At 59.4% G+C, this 20,778-nt stretch overlaps 3 protein-coding genes across 22 annotated transcripts in view; 1 reads left to right on the top strand and 2 right to left on the bottom strand.

Annotated features, from left to right (window-relative positions):
• TSC2 (TSC complex subunit 2) overlaps nt 1-3,029 on the bottom strand; it is a 36,943-nt gene extending 33,914 nt beyond the window's left edge. For 7 of the 14 annotated variants that reach the window (XM_032460167.1, XM_032460168.1, XM_032460173.1 and 4 more), the window contains exons 1-3: nt 2,888-3,027; nt 2,191-2,357; nt 1,030-1,116 (exon numbers count right to left, since the gene is read on the bottom strand). In XM_032460167.1, the coding sequence (XP_032316058.1) occupies nt 1,030-1,116; nt 2,191-2,328 (225 nt within the window). In that variant the 5' untranslated portion in view covers nt 2,329-2,357; nt 2,888-3,027. Of the gene's footprint in view, nt 1-1,029; nt 1,117-2,190; nt 2,358-2,887 lie in introns of all 14 variants that reach the window. The other 7 variants (XM_032460170.1, XM_032460178.1, XM_032460172.1 and 4 more) reach the window with 2 other exon arrangements.
• An 18-nt stretch (nt 3,030-3,047) lies between these two features.
• On the top strand, nt 3,048-9,004 carry NTHL1 (nth like DNA glycosylase 1). 5 transcript variants are annotated; one of them, XM_032460183.1, is made up of 6 exons: nt 3,048-3,246; nt 4,312-4,547; nt 5,286-5,459; nt 6,376-6,535; nt 8,579-8,684; nt 8,777-9,004. In XM_032460183.1, the coding sequence occupies exons 1-6, from the start codon at nt 3,108-3,110 to the stop codon at nt 8,898-8,900; spliced, it is 939 nt and encodes a 312-aa protein (XP_032316074.1). In that variant the 5' UTR covers nt 3,048-3,107; the 3' UTR covers nt 8,901-9,004. The 5 variants fall into 5 exon arrangements, with proteins under 5 accessions (XP_032316074.1, XP_032316076.1, XP_032316072.1 ...); XM_032460181.1 differs by having other exon boundaries at nt 3,051-3,246; nt 4,309-4,547; XM_032460182.1 differs by having other exon boundaries at nt 3,055-3,246; nt 4,309-4,547; nt 5,289-5,459.
• Nucleotides 9,005-9,745: 741 nt separating this feature from the next.
• Nucleotides 9,746-20,540, bottom strand: SLC9A3R2 (SLC9A3 regulator 2). 3 transcript variants are annotated; one of them, XM_032460163.1, is made up of 7 exons: nt 20,162-20,540; nt 17,521-17,721; nt 12,102-12,281; nt 11,653-11,806; nt 11,531-11,574; nt 11,126-11,188; nt 9,746-10,887 (listed from the first exon to the last, which is right to left on the bottom strand). In XM_032460163.1, the coding sequence occupies exons 1-7, from the start codon at nt 20,372-20,374 to the stop codon at nt 10,729-10,731; spliced, it is 1,014 nt and encodes a 337-aa protein (XP_032316054.1). In that variant the 5' UTR covers nt 20,375-20,540; the 3' UTR covers nt 9,746-10,728. The 3 variants fall into 3 exon arrangements, with proteins under 3 accessions (XP_032316054.1, XP_032316056.1, XP_006174087.1); XM_032460165.1 differs by lacking the exon at nt 11,126-11,188 and having other exon boundaries at nt 20,162-20,538; XM_006174025.3 differs by lacking the exons at nt 17,521-17,721; nt 20,162-20,540 and adding an exon at nt 14,778-14,934.
• Between the last annotated feature and the right edge of the window lie 238 nt (nt 20,541-20,778).

The following is a 20,778-nucleotide window of genomic DNA, read 5'->3' as shown; positions in this document are numbered from 1 at the left end:
CACTTTATTCTCCATGTTAACCATCCCTAAATCCCTTCAGCCAGGGTTTTCTGACCACTCACCCTTTCCTGGGCTCACTCCTCTTAAGAAGGGGACTAAACTGTCTTTTAGATGTTGTTTGACCAATATTCTGACCAACTCAGGACACACTGAAACTTCACCTCCTTTGTCCCTCCCATCCACCATACTCCTACTGATGCAACCTAAGCCACAATAACACAGAGACACTGAGGCCGTGGACTCTCCCAGCCTTTTAAACCTGTTTATTCACATGACAGCAGCTCAGCCACAGCTCCCCTTTCCGTACTTATACAGACTTTACCAACGTAAATGCCTGTTCTTACATTTATCCTTGGTAATGTGCAGCCTGCATGTTTCAGATGACCTGCGGAGGATGCAGTGGTCACTCTCCCCCTCAGCAGATGTGTATCTGCTGGGTGTGAGGTCCCTATCTCCTCCAGCATCACTCACACAAAAAAAATGGGGCAAGGCTGGAGCAGAGTCCTTGAGTAACTCTAAGGCTACTTCCTCCTCTGTCCATAGGACATCAGGAGAGGGCCTGGAAGTCTCTGGCAAAAATAAACATACCAAAGTCTGTGAGGCTGCTTAATACCACAACCAAACATCCCTTCCAAAAAGACAGAGACTGGTGTGCTTTGAATTTTCTCTGTGAAACCACACTCTTTCCTGATATTCCTCTATTTTCCCTCCCTGTGAATCTGTAACGTGAGAGGACGAGTGAGACTTTCTGTAAGCGACTACGAAATTTTTTCTGGATCTGCTAGAAGAGCCTAATCCCTCTGCTCTCCACCTCCACATGCGATTGCCCCCCCCACACACACACAGGGTTGTCCTCAGGGTATTTCCGGAAGCTTCCCTGTCACTCAGATGATAATTAAATTTCCCTGAAATGGTGTGTATCAGTTCATTAGCAAAGTTAGCTGTCAACCCTGCTCCTAGAAAGAGCCAAATCAGGCTTTAAAACAGCTCCTATGACTCTCCCCAGTCACCCAACTGAGACAGACCTACCTCTTCAAATTTCTTCGTTTTGGCAACTTCACAGATCTGCCCTATCACCCGGATGCGATTGCTGAGGCCACATTCAACACTCAGTTCCTGGAGAGAGATGGAAAAAGGAAAAGGAGCCAGTGCTCAGGCAACAGATCTCACCTGCCAACCACAGAGCACTCTAAGAACTCTCCTGCATTTCCCACACTGGAGACCCACAGCACAGCATTCTGAAATCAGGAATCACCAGAATTTACTACTCCACCATAGTGGATTGAGAACAGGGGACTCTTTTTTCATTACTGCATTTTAAAAAATTGATATATAATTCACATTAACATAAAATTCACCATTTTAACAACTTTAAACTGTATAATCCAGTTTTTAGTATATTCATAGTGTTTGCAACCAGGTTCATTAATTTCAGAACATTTTCATCACCTCAAAAGGAAGTTCCATACCCATTAGCAGTCACTCCCCCATGCCCTCCTCCCCCGTAGGCCCTGGGAAATGCTAACGTACTCTATCTCTATGGATTTGCTTATTCTAGACATTTCGTATAAATGGAGTCATATGTTATGTGGGCCTCTGTGATTGGCTTCTTTCACTTAGCACAATGTTTTCAAGGTCCATCCATTCTATTCCATGTATCAATATTTCATTCCTTCTTTTGCCAAAAAATACTCCATCATAGGGATGTATCACATTGTATTTATAACTTCAGCTGATGAACATTTTGGTCATTTCTGAATGGGAAACTATACAGGTGCAAAAATTCAACATCATTTATGGGCAAAGCATTGAGCAGGCATGTGGTAGGGGGATTCCAACAGAGACAAAAAAAGTGAAGACTTACTTCTCCTAGGAACTCGTAAATTACCAGTAAACATCTGGCCATAACCCTAATCACCTGTGGAGACCATGGCGTTCAGGTCACATCTAGTAAAACAGATTTTCTTGCATCAATATCTGAATACTAACTCAAGCATGCTGGACCAAGTCACCAAGATCCTGACTTCCTGAATCTCCAGCAGAAACAGATGTACGTCACCATTGTACCAGGGACAGCAGCTCCACAGATGGTCACCAGCAACCCTCTCTCACAGAACCTGGTGACAGACGAAACTCAGCCGTCCTTGCACCTCCTACTAAACTGACAGAGAAGACAGATTGCTCACTCACTCTCAGGATTTCCGCAGTGATGATAAACTCCGTCTGCTTGCCCTCTGCAGACCTGGGATTTGGCCTTGGAGTTCCCAGTCCCAACAGAATCCTGAATTTCTCCTTGAAGCCTGAATCTTTGCTTGTTGGCTTGGCCATGCTGGGCAGGGACACACCAGAGGACTCCTCTGTGCCGAGAATCAGGCATAGAGATCTCAGGAACAGCTCCACCCACCTGCCCCGGTGCAGACCCACAACAGTCAGGGAACCCTAGGTCTCTAGTGGGCACGTACTTTCCTCCCACAGCCCCTGGGAGAACTTAACCGCAACCCGGAGGTCTCGCCCAGAAATAAACTTGGGAAATGCCAGGCCGCACACCCGCACCGCCTGACTCAATGCATGGAGTGAGGGAGGGGAACTGGGGACGGGGGCGGCCGCCGTGGGGTCCAAGGAGCCCTGACGTTTGCCATCTCCCCCTGTGGAGGACTATCAGGGGATGCCGGAAGCAGGGACTCCCTCGCACCAGACATGACTTAAAATCAAAGAAAGCTTGGAGCTCCAGGGTTAGGCTGCAGTGGGCGCGGACACTGCGGGGTCCGCCCCCGCCGCCTTAGCGCGAAGCAGGCCCGGAGAGGCCGCCTCCCCTGCGGCCCTGTCGGGGCCGGCCACCCCGCGGTCGGAGCAGGCGCCAGCGGTCGGAACACCGCGAGCCACTCACCACTGACCGCGCCTGCCACGCGCCGGGCCGTCCCGGAGCGGAGAACCGAGCACACCCCCGGCCCCAAGCCGCCGCCGGAAGCGCGCCCCCACGCTTCCGGCAGCGGGAGGGCGCCGGGGGCTGGCGTAGGGCTTGCTGGGAGTCGTAGTTCTGGGTGGATCTCCCGCGGAAAGGCTGGGCGGATGTCGAGTAACGTGACGGGGCCGCGGGCGTCGCCGGGATGTGTAGTCCTCAGGAGTCCGGGATGAACGCCGTGGGCGCGAGGATGGTGACCCGCAGCCGTAGCCGGGGACCCGGAGCTGGACTGCGGCGGGGTGGGGAAGAGGGCGCGCCCCTCCGGAGCGTAGAGGCGGCTGCAGGTAGCGCCGCGCCTGGGCCAGGGCCCCGGAGGAGAGAAGGGGGAGGAGGCCTGCAAGGGACTTGGGGCTGGGGTCCCGGGCCTTCCCAGAGGGCTCCATGCCGTGCTGGCTGGCACCTGGCAGCCGCGGGCGAGTTCCCAGACCCCACGTGGGGCCATGAGTTCCCACCGTGCGCCCTGTTCGCAGGGACTGGGTTCCGAGCGTTCCCATCTCCCCCACCCTCGTCCATTTCAAGAAAGTTCTCCCCTTCCCAGTAGCATGCCCTGCACTTGTGCCAGGCTGGCTGCGAGGCAAACCGGCCCTGTCCTCATAGCTCGTTCTAGCTCCGCGGCCCAGTGCCGAGAACACCCCCAGCCAGAAGTTTTCTCCACCTGCTAGAGGGTGCCTCTGAGAGAAAACGGAAAAGGGCATGGCTTTCATTGTGTTTATATCCTTGTTCCGGACTTACATGTGTCCTCCTTAAGACCCCACCTTGTACCAATCATGGCACTTAGTGGTGGGCAGAATGACAGAGCCCCTGCTGCTTGTCCTGCCTGGATGTCTGCAAGATTGGCCAAAGGAAGATTCCCACAGACACCCAAGGATCCCAGAGGTAGTCCCAATAAGACACACTGGAACAGATATAGGGCAGGAGGAACTAGGGTTGGGGTACAGGCACATGATGATGCCAGCCAGGTAGACAGGAGCTTTGATGCCAGCACAGAGTTTGGAGTTCATCGTGAGTACAGAAGAACCAATGAGAAATCTTAAGGCAGTGACAAAATCCAATTCAGGTTTTAAAACATTCTCTCTGACACAGTGTGGAGACTAGATTGGGGACACCGTGGCGGAGGCTGATACTAGAGTCCTCAGGTGCCAAATCAGATTGGTCAGACAGGCAGTGGCAAAAGAAGGCTGACCTGGACCAGGTGCATGCTACAGATCACAGAGCACCCCCGGCTGTAGTAGATAATGCATGGTTGTTGAATGAATGATGGAGGTTGAGATAGCAGGCAGGGCAGCACCCACACCTTATCCTCACCTGTAGCCCCCACTGAAGGGACTGAGTGGCACTTTTTGCAGAAGGAAGGAAAAGCCACAGCTCTGTGAAACGTCAGCGGAAGACACAAAGACTGAACGTGGCCTACGAGGCCTCAGAAGGTGAGACAGGAGAGGGGGCCGAGCATCTCCAGGCACCAGGCTGGGAGCCTCGGGACTGGCAGCAGCAGCTGGAGAACATCCGAACCATGAGGAGTGGGAAGGACGCACCTGTGGACCAGCTGGGGGCTGAGCACTGCTATGACCTTAGCGCACCCCCAAAGGTAGGCAGGGACCCATCTGTCGGGCGACCCCCTTCTGCACAAGACACTTGCTTCCTCTCAGGCCTCTAGCAGGGGACAGGCTGACACCTGGCAGCTCTTGACTGGCACCTTCCTCTGCAGACAGCACCCTGAGAGGACTCACAGCTGGGGTGTGGAGCCCTGAGCAGCATCACCTGCTTCACTGTGGCCACTCAGCAGCTCAGGGATACTTGTGACATGGGGCCTTGTGCCCTGCCTTCTGCCAGCAGTGCTGGTGCATCAGGGGTGTTCAGTAATGTTTGCTGAGAGAGAGGAGGGTTCCTTACACTTCACTGGTGCAGACCCTGGTCCTTAGACCGACCTAATTCTAATCCCAACTCTACTACCAATGACTAGGGTCTCAGTTTGCTTGTCTGTAAAGTGGCCAGGAGCATCCTTCCCGAAATGATAAGGATAATGATAGCAGCCAATGGCTGCTGAGAACTGACATCCTGCCAGGTATGATTCTAAGCACCATAATTCTTTAAGCCTCATAGTGATCTTTCGAGGCAGGGGCTGTTATTTCTCCTGTGTTTAAGTGGAAAAACAGGCCCAAGCCAGACCCCACACACACCTCACTGGCCGGGGTGGGTAGAGGGCTGATGTCCTATATGTTCCCCAAGGTGGAACAAGTGGAGATGAGTAAAGGGCTTGGCTGGGGCTTGGCCCACAGTAAGCACCCAGGACCCGCCTCCACCCCTGTGCCTGTCACTGTGCAAGCAGGTGCAGAGGTACCAGGTGCTGCTCTCACTGATGCTCTCCAGCCAGACTAAAGACCAGGTGACAGCGGGCGCCATGCAGCGGCTGCGGGCCCAGGGCCTGACGGTGGACAGCATCCTGCAGACAGATGATAGCACACTGGGCACGCTCATCTATCCTGTGGGCTTCTGGAGGGTGAGCGGGGCTACGGGTGCCACTGGCCTGAGAAAAATGTCAGGAGGCTGAGTGAGCTGTGTGGGTGGGAGCCCTGGTTGGGTATCTCTGGCCATGGGAGCCTGGATGTGAGTGCCTACTGGAGCCCTGCCCCACCTCCCCTACCCCTTTCCTGTCCCACAGCTCTGACCAGCCCACAGGGGGCTGGGCCATGGGGCCTTAAGTCCAGGCCCCAGGGCTCCTTAGCCTTTCCTGTTTGCAGCCCATCCCTTCCTTCCTCCACCTCCCTGCCCAGCCGCCTGGCCCTTCCCTTCCTTGCTAAGGCTGCCTACCCGCCTACCCTTCTGTTTACTCTGAGCCTCCCTAGAGTGCACACCCCCTTCCCTCTGGAGCCCCAGCAGGCCACAGAGTACAGGGTGGTGAGTGGGCGGGTCTGTTGAAGGCTGCTGGGTGGGTGGGGCTGCTTCCCCTTGGCACTGGCGTGGGCTGCAGTTTGTCAGATGGGTTTTAAATAGCTCTGTCCACTCAGGCACAGGATGGGAACCGCCCGGCTGGCCTGGCAGCTGGTGGGGGAGCCCCAGGCTCCAGCCTTCCTTCCTGAAAGCCCAGGTGCTGTTGAGCCCAGCTTCTGGTGTGACTGTTCCTGCTTAGCCTGTCCAGACTCTGGGGGGAATGATGGGGCAGGGAGGCCCAAGCCAGACACCACACACATGTCACTGGCCTGGCTGGGGCTGGTGGGAGGCAGGGTTCTAGGCCTGCACTGGGCCTCCCTTGGGCTCCCTGCTGCCTTTGGCTTTCTCCAGCCTACTGGGGGGACGGGGCAAGCAGGTGCCTCTGAGTGTGTCCTGAACAGGTGACAGGCAGCTCTGGGCACCTGTGGGTCTTTTTCGGGCCTCGTCCTCCCAGGTCAGACTATACCCCCACCCCAATCTTTCAGAACAAAGTGAAGTACATCAAGCAGACCAGTGCTATTCTGCAGCAGCGTTATGGCGGGGACATCCCAGCCTCCGTGGCAGAGCTGGTGGCACTGCCAGGCGTCGGGCCCAAGATGGCACACTTGGCCATGGCTGTGGCCTGGGGCACCGTGTCAGGCATTGGTGAGTGGCGTGCACCTACGAAGAGGGAGTGGCTGGCTCCAGGCTTGTTGGCTGCTGTCAAGGTTCTCTGCACCCTTGTGACCTGTGACCCCAACTCAGGTCTCATTTACAACTCAGCCCAAAGGGTCAGAAAGGTGTTCCCTGCCTGGAGCGAGGCCTGACCTGCCTAGAGATGGGTGCTAACAGGAGGAGCTCCTGTTTGCTGAGCACCTACTGCATGCTGGGCTCTGTAAGAGGCCCTAGACAGAGTCAGATCTGTGCTGCACGAGGGAGACATCCAATAACTCTTTACCATGGGGTAGAAACACTGACCAGGGTGTGCAGGGCACCATGGGAGCCAGCCTGGTCTGGGGCATCTGGAAAGACTTCTTAAGGAGATGAATGATAATTCAGCCAAGAGCTGAAAAGTGAGACAAGGCTAACCAGGCTAAGAGGAGGAAGTGCATTCCAGGCAGAAGGAGCAACATTTGCAAAGCCATGAGGTGGGAGACAGGGTCAGAGCACAAGGCTCTGGAATGAGCATGGGCAGATTGGGGAGGTTCAGTGAAGACAGGGGGACCCAGGGAGAAAGAGTAAGGCACTGGAGGGAGGCCTTTTCTAGAATCCCTTTCCTGGGTTTGGGTGTCACATGTTGGCATTTGAGGTCCTACGAGCAGAAAGAGACCCCTAGGTCAGAATGGGACTGCTTCCTCAGGTCTTTGCCCAGAGAGTCGGGGCTTCTGAGGCTACACAGCCACAGGCCCAGCTGTGTGCCCCCCAGCCTGGTGCTTTTTAGGCACTTGTGCAGAGGAGCCAGGAGAGGTAGTGGGAGTCCCCCTAGTGCTTCCATGGCTTGTGAAGCCTGCCCACTGGGGACCCCTTCCCAGCACCACCCATGGGAAGAGGAGGGCTTTAGCCACCAGGTGAGATTGCAGTCCAGAAGCTCTGAATTGCAGGAGCCTGGCTAGGCGGGGCCAGAGTAGAGCCTCCCACACTGGGCTCTTGCTGCCTCTCAGGAGATACTTGAGCTTATCTGGGTGGCTGTCCTCGGGTGCCCGTGGCCAGGAGTGGTCTGGCAGGTCTGTGGGGGAAGGGCCCCCTGTCCATGACTGGACACAGCAGGCAAGAGTGTCAGAATGTTGCCCTTTCTGGTTGTCTAAAGGCCAGGTCACCCACAGGGATATCCTAAGGAGGGTGGGCCCCACATCCCAGGGGCTTTGCTGAGAGAAGCCCCCTTGATTAGAAAGCCAGTGCCAAGGGTACACAGCCGATCCCAGCGCTGCCCTCCCAGCTGGGTGACCCTAGGCAAGACACTTGCCCTCTCCGAGCTGGACCAAAAAGCAGGGGAAGCAGTTGCTCAGTTGCTGCACGGTGTGCAGAGCCCACCAGGCCCGGCCCACAGGAGGCTCACACAGTGTGGTGTGGCCCTCGCCTGGGCCTCTGGGTAACTTAAGGAGTATAGTCATCTCCATGTTACAGAGAAAGAAACTGAGGCTTGGTGACCCAAAGGTGTGACCTCCATGTACACGTTCTCCCTGTGCCCCTAGGGTGCCTGTCGTCACTCTCTGGGGAGAGCCTGAGCCTTTTCCTGGGCCGCTAGCAAACACGATAGGAGGAGGAGGCAGGGACTGCATCTGGCTGGGGGAAGGAGGCCTCGGTGGGCAGTGCCCAGGCCAAGCCCTGGGGTGGCCGGCTAAGGGGAAAAGAGGTTGTGGCCCAGGTGGACAACAGCTACAGCTGGCCTGGCCTCGCTCCCCGCTTTGTCCTTGATGGTGCAGTGGCAGATGCTGCCTCTGCGGGCAGTGACTTCCTGCCAGCCCACTGGGCCAAGCTGTTGCTATCCAGCCTGGCACTGACGGCCAGTGCCTCTTAGGGGCCAGGAGGCACTGCTGCCTGCACCCCAGGTAGAAGTCCCAAGTCTTGGGTGGGGAGGGGAAGGAAGCCAGGGAGACTCAGGCCCCAGCCTCAGCCCCACACCAACCTGCCCTCAGAGCCAGGAGAAGGGATGGGGCAGCCTGGGCTGGTAAGCCTGCCCCGTGGTCACCCTGCCCTGTCTCTTAGCAGCAGTGGACACACATGTGCACAGAATCGCCAACCGCCTCAAGTGGACCAAGAAGGCAACGAAGTCCCCAGAGGCGACCCGTACTGCACTGGAGGAGTGGCTGCCCAGGTTGGGTGGGGTGGGGTGGGGTGGGGTGGGGGCAGGACCAGCTCTCCTCCCTCCCAGCTTCTCCTCTGCACTAACTGCTTCAACCCCTACAGGGAGCTGTGGAGTGAGATCAACGGATTGCTGGTGGGCTTCGGCCAGCAGACTTGCCTGCCCATCCACCCGCGCTGCCAGGCCTGCCTCAACCGGGCCCTGTGCCCGGCTGCACAGGGACTCTGAGGGCCATGGGGCCTCTGCCTGGGCGCCACTTTGGCTACTATCTGTTCTGTGCCTTTGCTGGGGAGCCACAGCCTGTTTATAATAAAGCTTGGGGGTTGTTTGCAGTTAAGGTCTGGCTGACTTCTACCCCTAGGGGATGGGGGCAGGCTGGGAAGCACATGCATGAGCTGTGTGCCTGTGCTTACGTGTGTCTGGAATGGGGCCGCCTGGGAGGCCGGGATGGAGACGTGACAATCTGTGCTGTGAGCTCGAGGGGAGGCGGGGGAGCAGGAGCCTGGGAGGGCTGGGGGGCTGGATCGTGGGAGCCAGCTGCAGCCAGCTGTCAGAAGCCGCTGGGGATACTGGAAGCCTGGGCTGCCTCCCTCAGCATCTGGCTGGGGACCTGGAAACACAGCCCCCTCCTGAACTTGTGCACCCTGAGAGCCCAGCCTCTGCCAGGAGGCCCCACCCCCAGTGTTTACAGAGCCACCTGGCCTCAAAGGAACACTAGCAGGCCTAGGCAGGGCACCACAGGGCCGAAGGCGCGACCTGTGTGTACCTGCTGTGGGTGTCAGGGGCCCAGAAGGCTTCACAGGGAGATGCGGGTGAGAGGGGGTAAGGTTTCTTAGGCATGGGGATCCCAAGTAGGCTGGGGAGGAGAGGGGGATAAAAAAGGAGCAGGAACTAAGAGGGGCCTGGGCTTGGCTGCCAGGCAGACGGATTTGGGGAGGGGAGGCTTAGGAATGGGACTCAGTTTCCAGCAGCTGAGACTTGGGGAGCTGCTCGGCTGCACGCCCCTGCTTGGACCATGACACTCTTATCTCCGCGCAAACTGAAGGTTCAGCAAGGACAGAGACAGCCAAGGCTCCAAGGAAAGACTTTATTCCTAGGGCGCGCATGCGCTATGGCTTACAGGGCAGACAGCGATGTCGGTCAGTTGGTCAGGTTCTGGGCAGGGGGGAAGGCAGAGTTGGTGGGGTTTCCTCAAGGAGGGCTCCCAGCGGGGGCCAAGCCCAGAGCCTGAGGTCCTTCCTGGGGACAGGCCCTCAGAGTCACACCTCGAAGACCTGAGGCTGCTGTTCAGGGACAAAGGGCCTGTCCAGAGGCTGCCCTCTTCAGGGGCACAGGGCCTCCATCCTCAGGCCCGTCAAAGAGCCCAGGCCCTGAACCCCAGACATCCCCACCCCAGGGAGGGCAGGGATGGAGCAGAGGGGCAGTTCCTACAGCCACATGAACTGGCAACCCCAGCCTCACCCAAAGCCGGCATGAACACAGCCTGGGAGCCCCCCAGCTCTGTCCCTGGAAGTCCCTGGGACTGACTTCCACTTGCGATGGCTGCTGCTGAGGGGGTGGGGAGGAAACGGTTTGCAGAGAAAGGTTTGTTTTATTGCAGTTATTTAGAGAGCATGTCCTGAGGGTGGTGGAGGCGGGGGCTCTGGTATAAGTGGAAACATGTGTGGAGCTAGAGCTCTTTTTGGAAAAAAAGCAGTAACACAAATTCCTTTAAGTCAGCAGGCCCAGGCAGAACAGCAAGGGCCCGGCCCCACGATCACCACTGCCTCTCCCTCTCTCTTCTCTAATCACTTTCTCTCTGGGTGTCTCTCACATCTTAGGGGCTCCCTGTCCTCATCTTGCTGCCATGCTCCCCCAGCACCCAGCAGGGAGGAGGCAGGATCAGGGCTCGCTAGGGCACGGGTTCCTGGGTGGTGGTGGGACCACCATAGCTTAGGGGGTGAGGATGCCCCCCTCCTGTCCACTGAGGCTTGGGGAGCTGTGGACGGGGCCCAAGGGGCAAGGCCCAAGGTCCGTGCAGGGAGGAGGCCCAGCCGGGGGACAGGCAGGGAGGGGCTCAGAAGTTGCTAAAGATCTCTCGCTTCCGGTTCCAGTCCATCTGCGGTGCCCGCTTGTTGACCCTAGTGGCTCTCGCCTTCTCCTTGGCCTCAGCCGCCGTGGGGCTCAGGTGGAGGCCACTCTCCTGAAAAGGGTCGTGTTTCCAGGTGCTGCTGTCCTAGGGGCGGACACGGTAGGCAGGTGGCCAGAGTGAGCCCTGGACCCAAGCCCTTGGACAGGTGACCCTTCCCAGAGAGCTCACACCAGAGGCCACCTGGTAGGGCTGGGGCAGCAGGCCCAGGAGGGCTTCCTAGAGTTGGTGGCCTCACAGGCTGTCAGTTCCAGACACCCGCTCCCAGGGCCTCAGGCCCCCCAATGTGTGAACATAGCAGTGGAGGTGGACAGGCACCCGCTACCTCAGTGTCCTTGTCTAAGCCAGGCAGATCGCTTCGGGACGAGCATGCTGAGCCACCATTGAGCTGGGAAACCAACGGTAAGGCATGGCTTTAGGGGCCCCGCCTAGGAGCTGCTGGTGCACACACAGGCTTACACGCACACACGCATGCACACATACACACATGCATACACCAGAGCTGCATTTCCTCCTTGGTTTGGCAGTGGCCACTGAGCCTCCACTATATTGTCCTACGGGGCTGGGGTGTAGCTAACCCAGGACCCAGGATGCACGGGGCACTAAAGCTGGGAGTGACAGGGCCACTGTACCTACACAAGGACAGAGATCTTGGGAGGGACTCTGTCAAGCCTGGGGATCCCCCAGAGGGGCCCACCTGGGTCCACCCTGTCCACTCCCACCCTCTCACCTGGGAGGAGCTGGTCCCGTTGGTGACTGGTGATGGCAATGGACCTGTGGGGACAGTGTGTCAGTGGCCACCCAGCCCCCCAATGCTGCACCCCAGCCCTGGCCCCTAGGGCAGCAGCCCACCTTCTACATGTTCCTCGGTGGGTGTGACCCGCAGCCTCTTGAAGTACTCATCCGATTCGGGGTCCACCACCAACAGCCGGGCCTCGTCCTCCCGTGCCTTGATGATGGCCACCACCTCTGCATGGCGCAGCCCCTCCACATTCTGCCCATTCACCTGCCGCCACCAGCATAGGGTCAGTGCTGCCTGAGGGCAGGCTCCAGCCAGCCCCCCAAGCCACCCAGCCAGGGGAGGCATCAAATATTCATCAATACTGTCACCAGCTACAGCAGCAAGAGGAGCGACAGCTCAGGTTCCCGGCATCTCCCCCACCCAGTGAGGACCCAGGGCCCAGACACACACACACACACACACACACGGAAGGGCATGGGTGAAGACACATACAGAAAGGACACAGACACAGACACTCACACATGGGGTACCCGGCACCCCAAGTCCCGGCAGCAGGTACCTCGATGAGTCGGTCCTGGGCACGGAGGCCAGAGTGAGCGGCAGGTGAACCTGGGTCCACAGAGCGGATGTACTGTCCAGGCCGGGACTTGTCACTGTGCAAGTTAAACCCGTAGCCCTGGGGACCTTTTCGCAGGTGGCAGAGTCTCGGGCGCAGCTCCCTCAGGGGCCCATTGACATCCTGCAGGCACAGGGGATGCGGGTGAGGCTCCAGCCCTGACCTCCCACCCTTAGAGGCACTGACCCCACCCCTGAGGCCTCCTGTCCAGTGTGTGGACACAGCCACAAAGGTGGCAGGAGGGAGCCCCAACCCCACACTTGGCATCATGCCCTCACCCACCCCCTCAGCAACCCCAGATGGCAGAGATCAACACTGCTGCTGCACACCCATGCCCCAGGGGACCCCTGAGGCTGCCTGTGACCGATCCAGCTTCAGGATCTTGGACAAAGTCTCAGTTTCCAAACCCCAAAATCACTAGCAATGGGATCAAGGGCCTTATGGGGGTGCTGGGAGAATCAGTGGGCTCAAGGATAGGGGTGAGCACAGACCAGGGTCCTAGGAGAGACCAGGTGAGATGAGCTAGTGTTCCAGGACGGCTGTCCCCTTGGGCCCCACCTGCTCCCCGCCGACCCCCCCTCACAGCGTGGGACTGGCCGGGTTGGACCTGGCAGTTTTGTTTTCTCTCCCAGAGGTCTCCATAGGGCTGGTGGCAGTGTGGCTAGCCGTGTTTGTGTTTGCTTTCACATTCCAGAGCAAACTGGAGCTGCCCTCACCACCACAGAGCCCAGAGATGCCTGAGCTGGAGCCCAGGGAGGGAGAGAGTGAGAGGGCCGAGGATGGGGCCTGCCCTCCCACCTTCTCTGCCCACCCAGCAGGCCCAGGGTGCCCTGAGGGTGCCCCCATCCACACCCCAAGCCCCTGCCTCCCTTACCTCTGGCATCCTGCAGTAGGGCTCTGGGCTGTGGGGTGTGGGGAGCCGTGCAGGCAGGGGCCAGACCCCAGTACCCCCACCCAGCTGGGGCCTGAGGCAGTGACCACAGTGCTGAGTGGCCAGCAGCCGCTGGTGCTCAACTCAACATGGCGGTGGCCGGAGTGAGCGGGTGGCCAGCAGCTCAGGTTTCCTGGACACTCGGGGCTCAAGTGCGCATGTAGGTGAGACTAAGCGAGGTGGGGGTGCTCACCAGGGCCCCTTCCTTTCCTTCCACCTCCCTGTGTGTGGTGATGGACAGACCCTGGGCCAGACCGGGGGTGGTACTGAGGGAGGGCCAGCTTCCAGGCCTCTGAGCTCCTTCCAAATCCCAAATCCGACTGAGGCCGCCTGGCTGCGGAACTAAGCATGTCTTTCTTCACAGGGTGGTAACTTGCCCTGGTCTCTGGGCCTTCCTACCTATGGGGAACACCTTCTGGTTTAGCCTGTGTCCCTTCTCCAGGACTCCTTCCCTGACCCTCAAAGCCTGCCCCGTCGGACCCCCACTGCAGGCCACCATCTGCCCTGAAACCACAGGAACTCTGGGGACCAGGCTGCTGCTCCTCCAGCCCCCAGCGGCGTGGCCAGGCAATGTGGGCTGAACTGGGGGTTGTGAGACCCCCAAGTTCTCCAGGACCTCACTTACAGACTCATCCCCTCCCTGAGACATACCTGGAAGTACAGGTATGCAGCTCTGTGGTGGGCCCACACCTCCCCAGGAGGTGCCTCTCAGGTTTGGGCTGTCAGAGCACAGGTCCCAAGCTGGGCCAGATGGAGCAGAGCCAGGGCTAGGGCCATGCATGGAACGTGGAGGTGCTACAGGACCACACCTCGCATGTGGCCATGGGCCCAAGTGGCAGAGGCAAATCACAGGGTCGCAGAGACCAGACATCCAAACATACGCTTGCAAACAGACGTGCACAGTGACCTATTGCATGAAAGGACGTCCCTCTGCGGCGGGCCCCGTGGCCTCTTCCCACGCCCTCCACAATGGTTCCAGGGAGGGGTCTCTCAAGGCCCCCAAACGGGAAGCAGGACTGGGGGGGCATCCGGGGCCATGAGGCCAGGCTGAATGAAATCACATCCGGTTTGAGACCATAGTGGCCGTCTCCCTGCCTCAATCCAGCATGGCCAAGAGGTTTCTCCTAATATCTGGCCTAAATCCCTCTCTTACGGTCAGGGTCCAAGGAGTGCCAAACTAGGCCCTAGACCCTCAGGTTGAGGGGCTGCAATGGGAATTGGGGGAGCCTGGCTGCGTGGAGACCCAGCAGGGAGGACCAGTGGGGAGGCGGAGAGAGCAGTGGATCAGGAGGGGGCGCAGGCTTGGCCCCGCATTGCTCACATTCCTGGCTCCTGCCCTAGCTCAGAGCACTTCCTGCCGCCTCCCAGCTGGGCCCTCGGGCTCCCACAGGCTCCCAAGCCCCAGTTCCCATCCTGGCGGTCCCAGAGCTAGACAAGCCTGAATCTCCCAGCCATGCCTGTGATCAGACAAAGAGGCTAGCATGAGAGTACCCCCAAGCCGGGCTGTGCCCCCCCAGATGGTGACTCACCAGCCCTGGCAGAGAAAGGCCCCCATTGTTGCTCAGGGTCCAGCCTGCTCATACCATGGTCACCAGGGTCCCCAGAGTCCCTTCTCCCAACCCTGGGGGACACAGGCTAAGCTGGCTGCTGGGGTCCTCACGTCCCACCCCATCCTCACCCCACCTGACCTGCACAAGCCCCCGGGATGGGCTCCGTGGAGGGCCTCCTGAGGCCAGGGTGGGTGGTGTAGCCTTCCCAGAGCGGGCCATGGGAGGCGGGACAGCAGTGGCAGGCAGTGAGCGTCCAGCTGGAGTGGCCTGAGCTCAATGGCCTGCTCAGGCTGCCACCCCATTTATCTGCCTCCAACTGTGGCACAGGTTCCCCAGGGATGGGTGGGGGCACGGGGCTGAGTCACTTTGGGGAGCCCCCCTCCCTGCTCAGGCTCCAGCCAGGCACCCCCCACCAGCTGGGTTTCCGTCCCAAGAAAGTAAGGAAGGAAACTGCTGGGAGGCCCTGCCCTACTCCCAGGACCCAGGGCTGGGGAGACAAGGAGGTGACTCTAGCCCTGAAACATAAGACAGTCCTGGTGCAGTTCATGGGGGGACGGGGAGCAGGAACCAGGGAGCCCCAAAGCCCTCTTGCAGACATAGGAACCTATAGTAGGCAGCCACCCTCTGCAGGACTCTGGCACCTCACTATCTCTCTGCCCCCGAAGGCCTCCAGAACTGTAGGTGGAGGGACGGGCTGGGCATGAGGGACAGGAGGGCTCAGCACCTATCATACCCCCACAGCCCTGGCACCGCTAGCTGCCCTGTCTCCGTTTGGGGGTGGTCCCCTATCATCACTGTCAGGATCAGCTGCACTGCAGCTGCAGCCACCCCAGCCCAGTCTGGCCCGGGGCTGAGTCACCACTGACGAGGCCCTGACCAGCCCCCCGAAGGGAGGGCCCAGCGATATCAGTGTCCTTCTCTGTGCCACCTCCCCTATCCCTGCCCAGGACAGAGGAAACTTAGGCTGAAAGGGGGCCCATAGGGCCGACTCCCACCTTAGCCTGTCCCTCCCCTAGGGCACCAAGGGTGGTCCCCTTCATCCTACACCAAAGCAAACCACACACACCCCACCTCAGTTCTCCAGTCCTGCTGCCTTGGAGGCCCATAAGGGCACAGCCCTGCATTTAAGCATCATCCTCCCAGGCTCCCTGGCAGCCCATGGTGGGTGAAAGTTAAGCTTGGTTTGTAGAGGTCAGCAGAGGCCCATTTGTCCTTCCAGTGCTCTGAGCTCAACCAATTAAATACTGGGTCTCTGGCCTGGAGGGAAGAGAGAGACCCTGTCCTCAGAGACTCCCCTGACCTTCTGGGGTCCCTGTCCCCAGGCCAGCCCCAACCACAGAGGGACCGGACAGGTCTCACTTTGTTCCTCTAAAAATACACCCAGAGGAAGACCCCTCCTAGGGCTTCCTGCAGTCCCCAGAGCCTGAAATAGTGGAGGGGGAAGGTCCCACCCAAGGACAAGGTGCCTCCCCACCCTCCAGATAAGGCCCAAGGGCAGATTTTTCCACAGGAAGGTGAACTCAGCCATTTGTGTCTAAATCAATGGACAAATGCCGAGGGGGAGGGGGCACTTCCTCCTGGGGATGAGATGCCCTGGGAAGGAGGGGAGCCCCAGCCCTCAGGTTGGCGACAGCAGTCAACCAGCACACGGTCCCAGGGCTCCCCTGAGAACACAGATCTGACCCGAACACCCCCTACTCTGGCTGTCAGTGGCTCCTGGGACAAATTCCAGCCTCCGGGACTTGGCACTGTGGCCCTCACCACCCCTACACCTGCCCTCAAGCCACAGGGAACAAAAAGGGTTGCAGGGGTTCACGCTCAGGCCTGTGCCTGGGGCTGCCTTCCCACTGGGAAGGCGGTCTCCCCTAGGAAAAGCCCCAGGCCCTGCAGCATCCGGGTCACAGGCACAACCAGCTAGCGCAAAGGTGACATTTAAGAAAGGCACAAGGCAGATGTCAGGGTCCCCTGCACATCCAGAAACTTCAGATCTCACACCTCCACCAGCCCTAGGCCACTGGTTCTCAAAGTGGGATCTGGGAACCCCTGCTCTTGAATCCCCTTTTAACAGATTTTTCTCTTTAGGGGAAAAAAAAAGGGTAGAGGGAGCATGAGAGACAGTAACAAGGGGCTTCCAGGACAGCAGAACAAAAAGCCCCAGGCTCCTGTGCCTGGCCTCCAGGTGCTGCCCAGGGAGGGGCACCCCCCCGAGGCCCTGCTATTTAGAAAGAGGTAGGGCAAGGCTCCCCATCCTGTCCTTCTTTCCTAGCTCTTCCTGACTGGAAGGGGAAGAGGGGAGGGTGGGGTAGCGAGAAGGGGGAGGCGCCCCAGTCCTTACAGACCCCGAGCTGAGTACCCAGCTTAGAGAGTCTCCTCAGCTGCCCCCATGGAGGAGGGCCATCACCCTCTGAGGTCTTCACAGCACAAGCAGGCTCCTCAGACAAACAGACAGGGATGGAGCCACAAGCAGACAGACGCCCAACACAGGCACTGAGCTGAGCACACTCAGTCCCAGGACCTCCCAGCAGCCCCTCCCTGGGTTCCTCAGCCCCTAGGCCAGGGAGCGGGAGGCTTGTCAGAGTGACCCCTCCTTGGACAAGTGGCTCTGATGAGCATTCTGGGGAAGACGGCTGGAGTTGGGGGCCAGGGACCAGAGCAAGGCTGCCCTGACCCCACCTGGTTTAGAACACAGGCTGAGGGCAGAAAGAGTGGCTCCAAGTGGCCAAGAGGGTAGTAACCAGGGGCAGAGAAGGGGCCCAGAGACGCAGAAGAGTTGGAGACAGATACTTCCGGAAGGGACCAGAGGCGGAGAATGCCATCAAGAGGCAGGGAAGGTGGTTCTAGGAGAGGCCAGGGTGGTCCCTGTGGGCAGAGCCCGCCATACCTTCTGGCCAACCTCAGAGCTGAGGCTGCCTGCACGGGGCCAGTCCAGCTTTGGCTCCCAGGGGTCATGAGCAGGCGGCAACCCTCGCTGAGCCATCTCCTCAGTGCAGGTCAGCTGCCGCCGGCGGAGCTCCTCATCTGTCTCCTTGTCCACCACCAGCAGCCGAGTCTGCCCCTCCACAGCCTTGATCCTCTGCACCACCTGGGACAGGTAGGTGGTGGGAGCAGGTCACAGCCAGCACTCCGGGCAGCACATCACAGTGGTACCACCCAGGGCTGGCCCAGGGTGGCAGGCAGGGACAGGGGTGGGCGGCTGGACCGAGAGGCCCGCCGGCTCCACCCCCCACCCCCAGGCTCTGGCAGCTCCCTCCCTCTTCTCCTGGGGCTCCTGACACCAGGGCTCAGGCTGCAAGGGCTGCCAGGGACTTGCAGGGCCTCGGCTCAGCCCAGGGTCTTCTCCAGGAGGGGTGGGAAGTGACAAAGACAGTGTCTGCTGTGTGCATCTTTCTGTATCAAGGTCTGTCTCCATCTGGGTTTGAGGGAGAGAGGTGTCTCCCTGAGTCCCAGTCGCAGTGTGTCTGTGCCTACTTCTGTCTTTTCTGGTGGTGAAACGTGGAAATCTAAATCTCTGCCTCTAGGCCTTCTGCTCTCTTTCAGACCATGATCTTGGACCTATTGTTGCTGGACCTGCAGAGAGAACATCTGGGTTCCTGAGGCAAAACACCTACTCAGGTACCCACAAAACACCCAATAAGCCGAATCGAGACCCAGCAGGCAGAGGTAGGGAGGGGCAGATCCACCTGAGGGAGAGGTGTGGTTTGCAGGTGTCTGTGAAGTATCAAGAGCATGTGTGTGGCCATGGAGCATACATGCCAGTGTGTGCCCGCAGGGGAAGGAGCAGTGCCCACTGGGCATTGCAGTAGGAAGGGCAATACCTCAACCCCTACCGGAGCCCTGGGGGAGGGCAGACAGGACCCCCACCAGTTTCTCAGTAGATGTTGTCAACAAATAGGAGAGTTTGAACCAGACCCATGTTTGCCCCAGCCCTCCTCTGTACCTCCTTCTCCCCATGACCCATAGAGTCACAGGAGGACCCCAGCGCCCTGATGCTTCCTGACTGTGAGACCTAGATGAGTCATTTGGTATCTCCAAGCTTCAGTTTCCTCATCTGTAAAATGGGAGCTGTAACTGAACCTCCTCTCTCCCAGGATAGTGGGAAGGTGTCACATGGTCCCGTGTCTTAAGTTCTTAGAGATTAGCACTCCAGGAGGCCTGGGGTAAGCATCACCCTTGGGTTAATGATGGCACTGGCTGCTACACAGAGGCCAGGTACTAGGTCTGCCAGGCCCTCCCCACGGCCTATCAAGCCAAACTCTCTGGCCCTGACATCCACCATCCTTCAGCAAACTGCCTTACCCAGCTGACACTGAGTAAAAGAAAGGATGCTAGACAGATGGATATACAAAAGCTCTAGGGGTAGAAGAGGAGTTCAGCTCCCAGCCCAGCCAAGAACCGATTTACTAATCCCTAGGTCCCAGGACTAGCCACACACTCTCAGGTGCTGGGGGAACACAGAAGACCGTGAGCCGAATAGGTGGAGGAAGACTGGACCTGAGCCAGGTGAGTCTCAGTAGGAGATGGATACCCCCGTCAGGGGGTCAGGGGTCAGAACCTGCAGAGAACCTCCCCCTAGTCTTTATCTACAGCTGCAGGAGGCCAATGGGCTGTGGCCAGTGACCCCTGCCAGGCTGCCCAGCAGCCTCCCAGGAGAGGATCATGCTGCCACCAGCGGCAACGTCCCCCAGGACACAGACACCATCAGACAGGACACACACTAGTATATCGGCCTGCAGACACACTGGCAACTACCCATAACCAGGTAGGCAGACACACAGGCCTGGCCACATATACACGCAGCCACAACAAGGAGGGTATGTACACACACACACACACACAGCCCAGCTCACACACACTTCCAGGCACACAGACCTGTCCCCACACATACATCTAGGGGTGCAGATCTGTAAACTCACGTGCACACAGTCCAGTACACACACATGCTCACTCAATTGATGCAGGCACACACAGGTGTGCCCTTACTGTGACACCCCCCCTCAGGTACACACATGCATGACCCTCAGAGGGACCTGCATATTCACACATATACCCAGTTGTGCACACATCCACAAGTGTACACACTGACAGAAAAGCACCCGGGGTTCCCACACAAATGGAGACCCCCGAGGTGCCAACTCCTCCACACAATGCACTGAGGTCGGAACAAGACTAAAGAGCTAGGGCCGAGAACCCAGAAGAGCCGCAGTGCGGGCCCCTCCTTGCCAGGATCTCTTTCCCCATCCGCGCTGCAGGACCCACCCGGGTGGGGAAGGCTAGGAAGGAGGTCGGCTGCCGGTGCCTCCGTGGCCACGTCTCCCACCTCTCCACGGCAGCCCACGCAGGCCCTTGTGCGATCCCCTCCTGGCCCCGAGAAGGGAGCTGAGGCCTGGGCACAGACAGCACGGAGCCCCAGGTGGTCACTGGCACCTTCGGCGCGCTACGGGCAGGGACGCGCTCCGGAGATGGGGTGGGGGACGCGGCGGGGCGGCGGGGCAGCGGGGCGAGGGCGGAGCGCAGGCACCCACCTGGTGGTGCGTCTCGCCCTCCACGTTGACGCCGTTGACCTCGACCAGCCGGTCTCCGGCGCGCAGTGCGGCCGCCTCGGCCGGGGACCCGGGCTCCACGCGCCGGATGAACTGCCCGCGGCGGCCCTTCTCGCCATGCAGGTGGAAGCCGTACCCCTGCTCGCCGCGCACCAGGCGGCACAGGCGCGGCCGCAGCGGCTCCGGTGCGGCCATGGCGCCGGCTGCCCACCGGCCGGCCACGGGCTGGCCACGGCGATCACGCCCGCCGCCGGCAGGCAGGGGCGCGGGGGCGGCGCAGACTTAGCGGTGGCGCTGGGCACCCGGCGGCAGTCTCGGCGGCTCCGGCTCGGCTCCCGTCGCCTCGGGCTCGGGCTCCGGCTCCAGCTACGGCTAGGGCTGCGGCGCCGCCCCCGCGCCCGCCCCTTCCCCGCCCCCTCCTCCCTGCCACCCCCGCCTCGGGTCCAAGCCACCCTGGCCATGCCCCTGCAAAGGCGCTCCGCCAATCCAGAGAGGCCAGCAGGGAGACTCCAGGGCCAGGAGACCCCCGAATCACCAAGACCCCTCTGTCTCGCCCCCACAGCCTCCTATGGCTGTGCTGGGCAACCTCCTTAGCGCCA

This window comes from Camelus ferus, chromosome 18 (assembly GCF_009834535.1).
Source record: "Camelus ferus isolate YT-003-E chromosome 18, BCGSAC_Cfer_1.0, whole genome shotgun sequence".
Taxonomy (NCBI): Eukaryota; Metazoa; Chordata; class Mammalia; order Artiodactyla; family Camelidae; genus Camelus; species Camelus ferus.
Note: the sequence above shows the minus strand (reverse complement) of the source record. Positions and strands in the feature narration are given on the sequence as shown.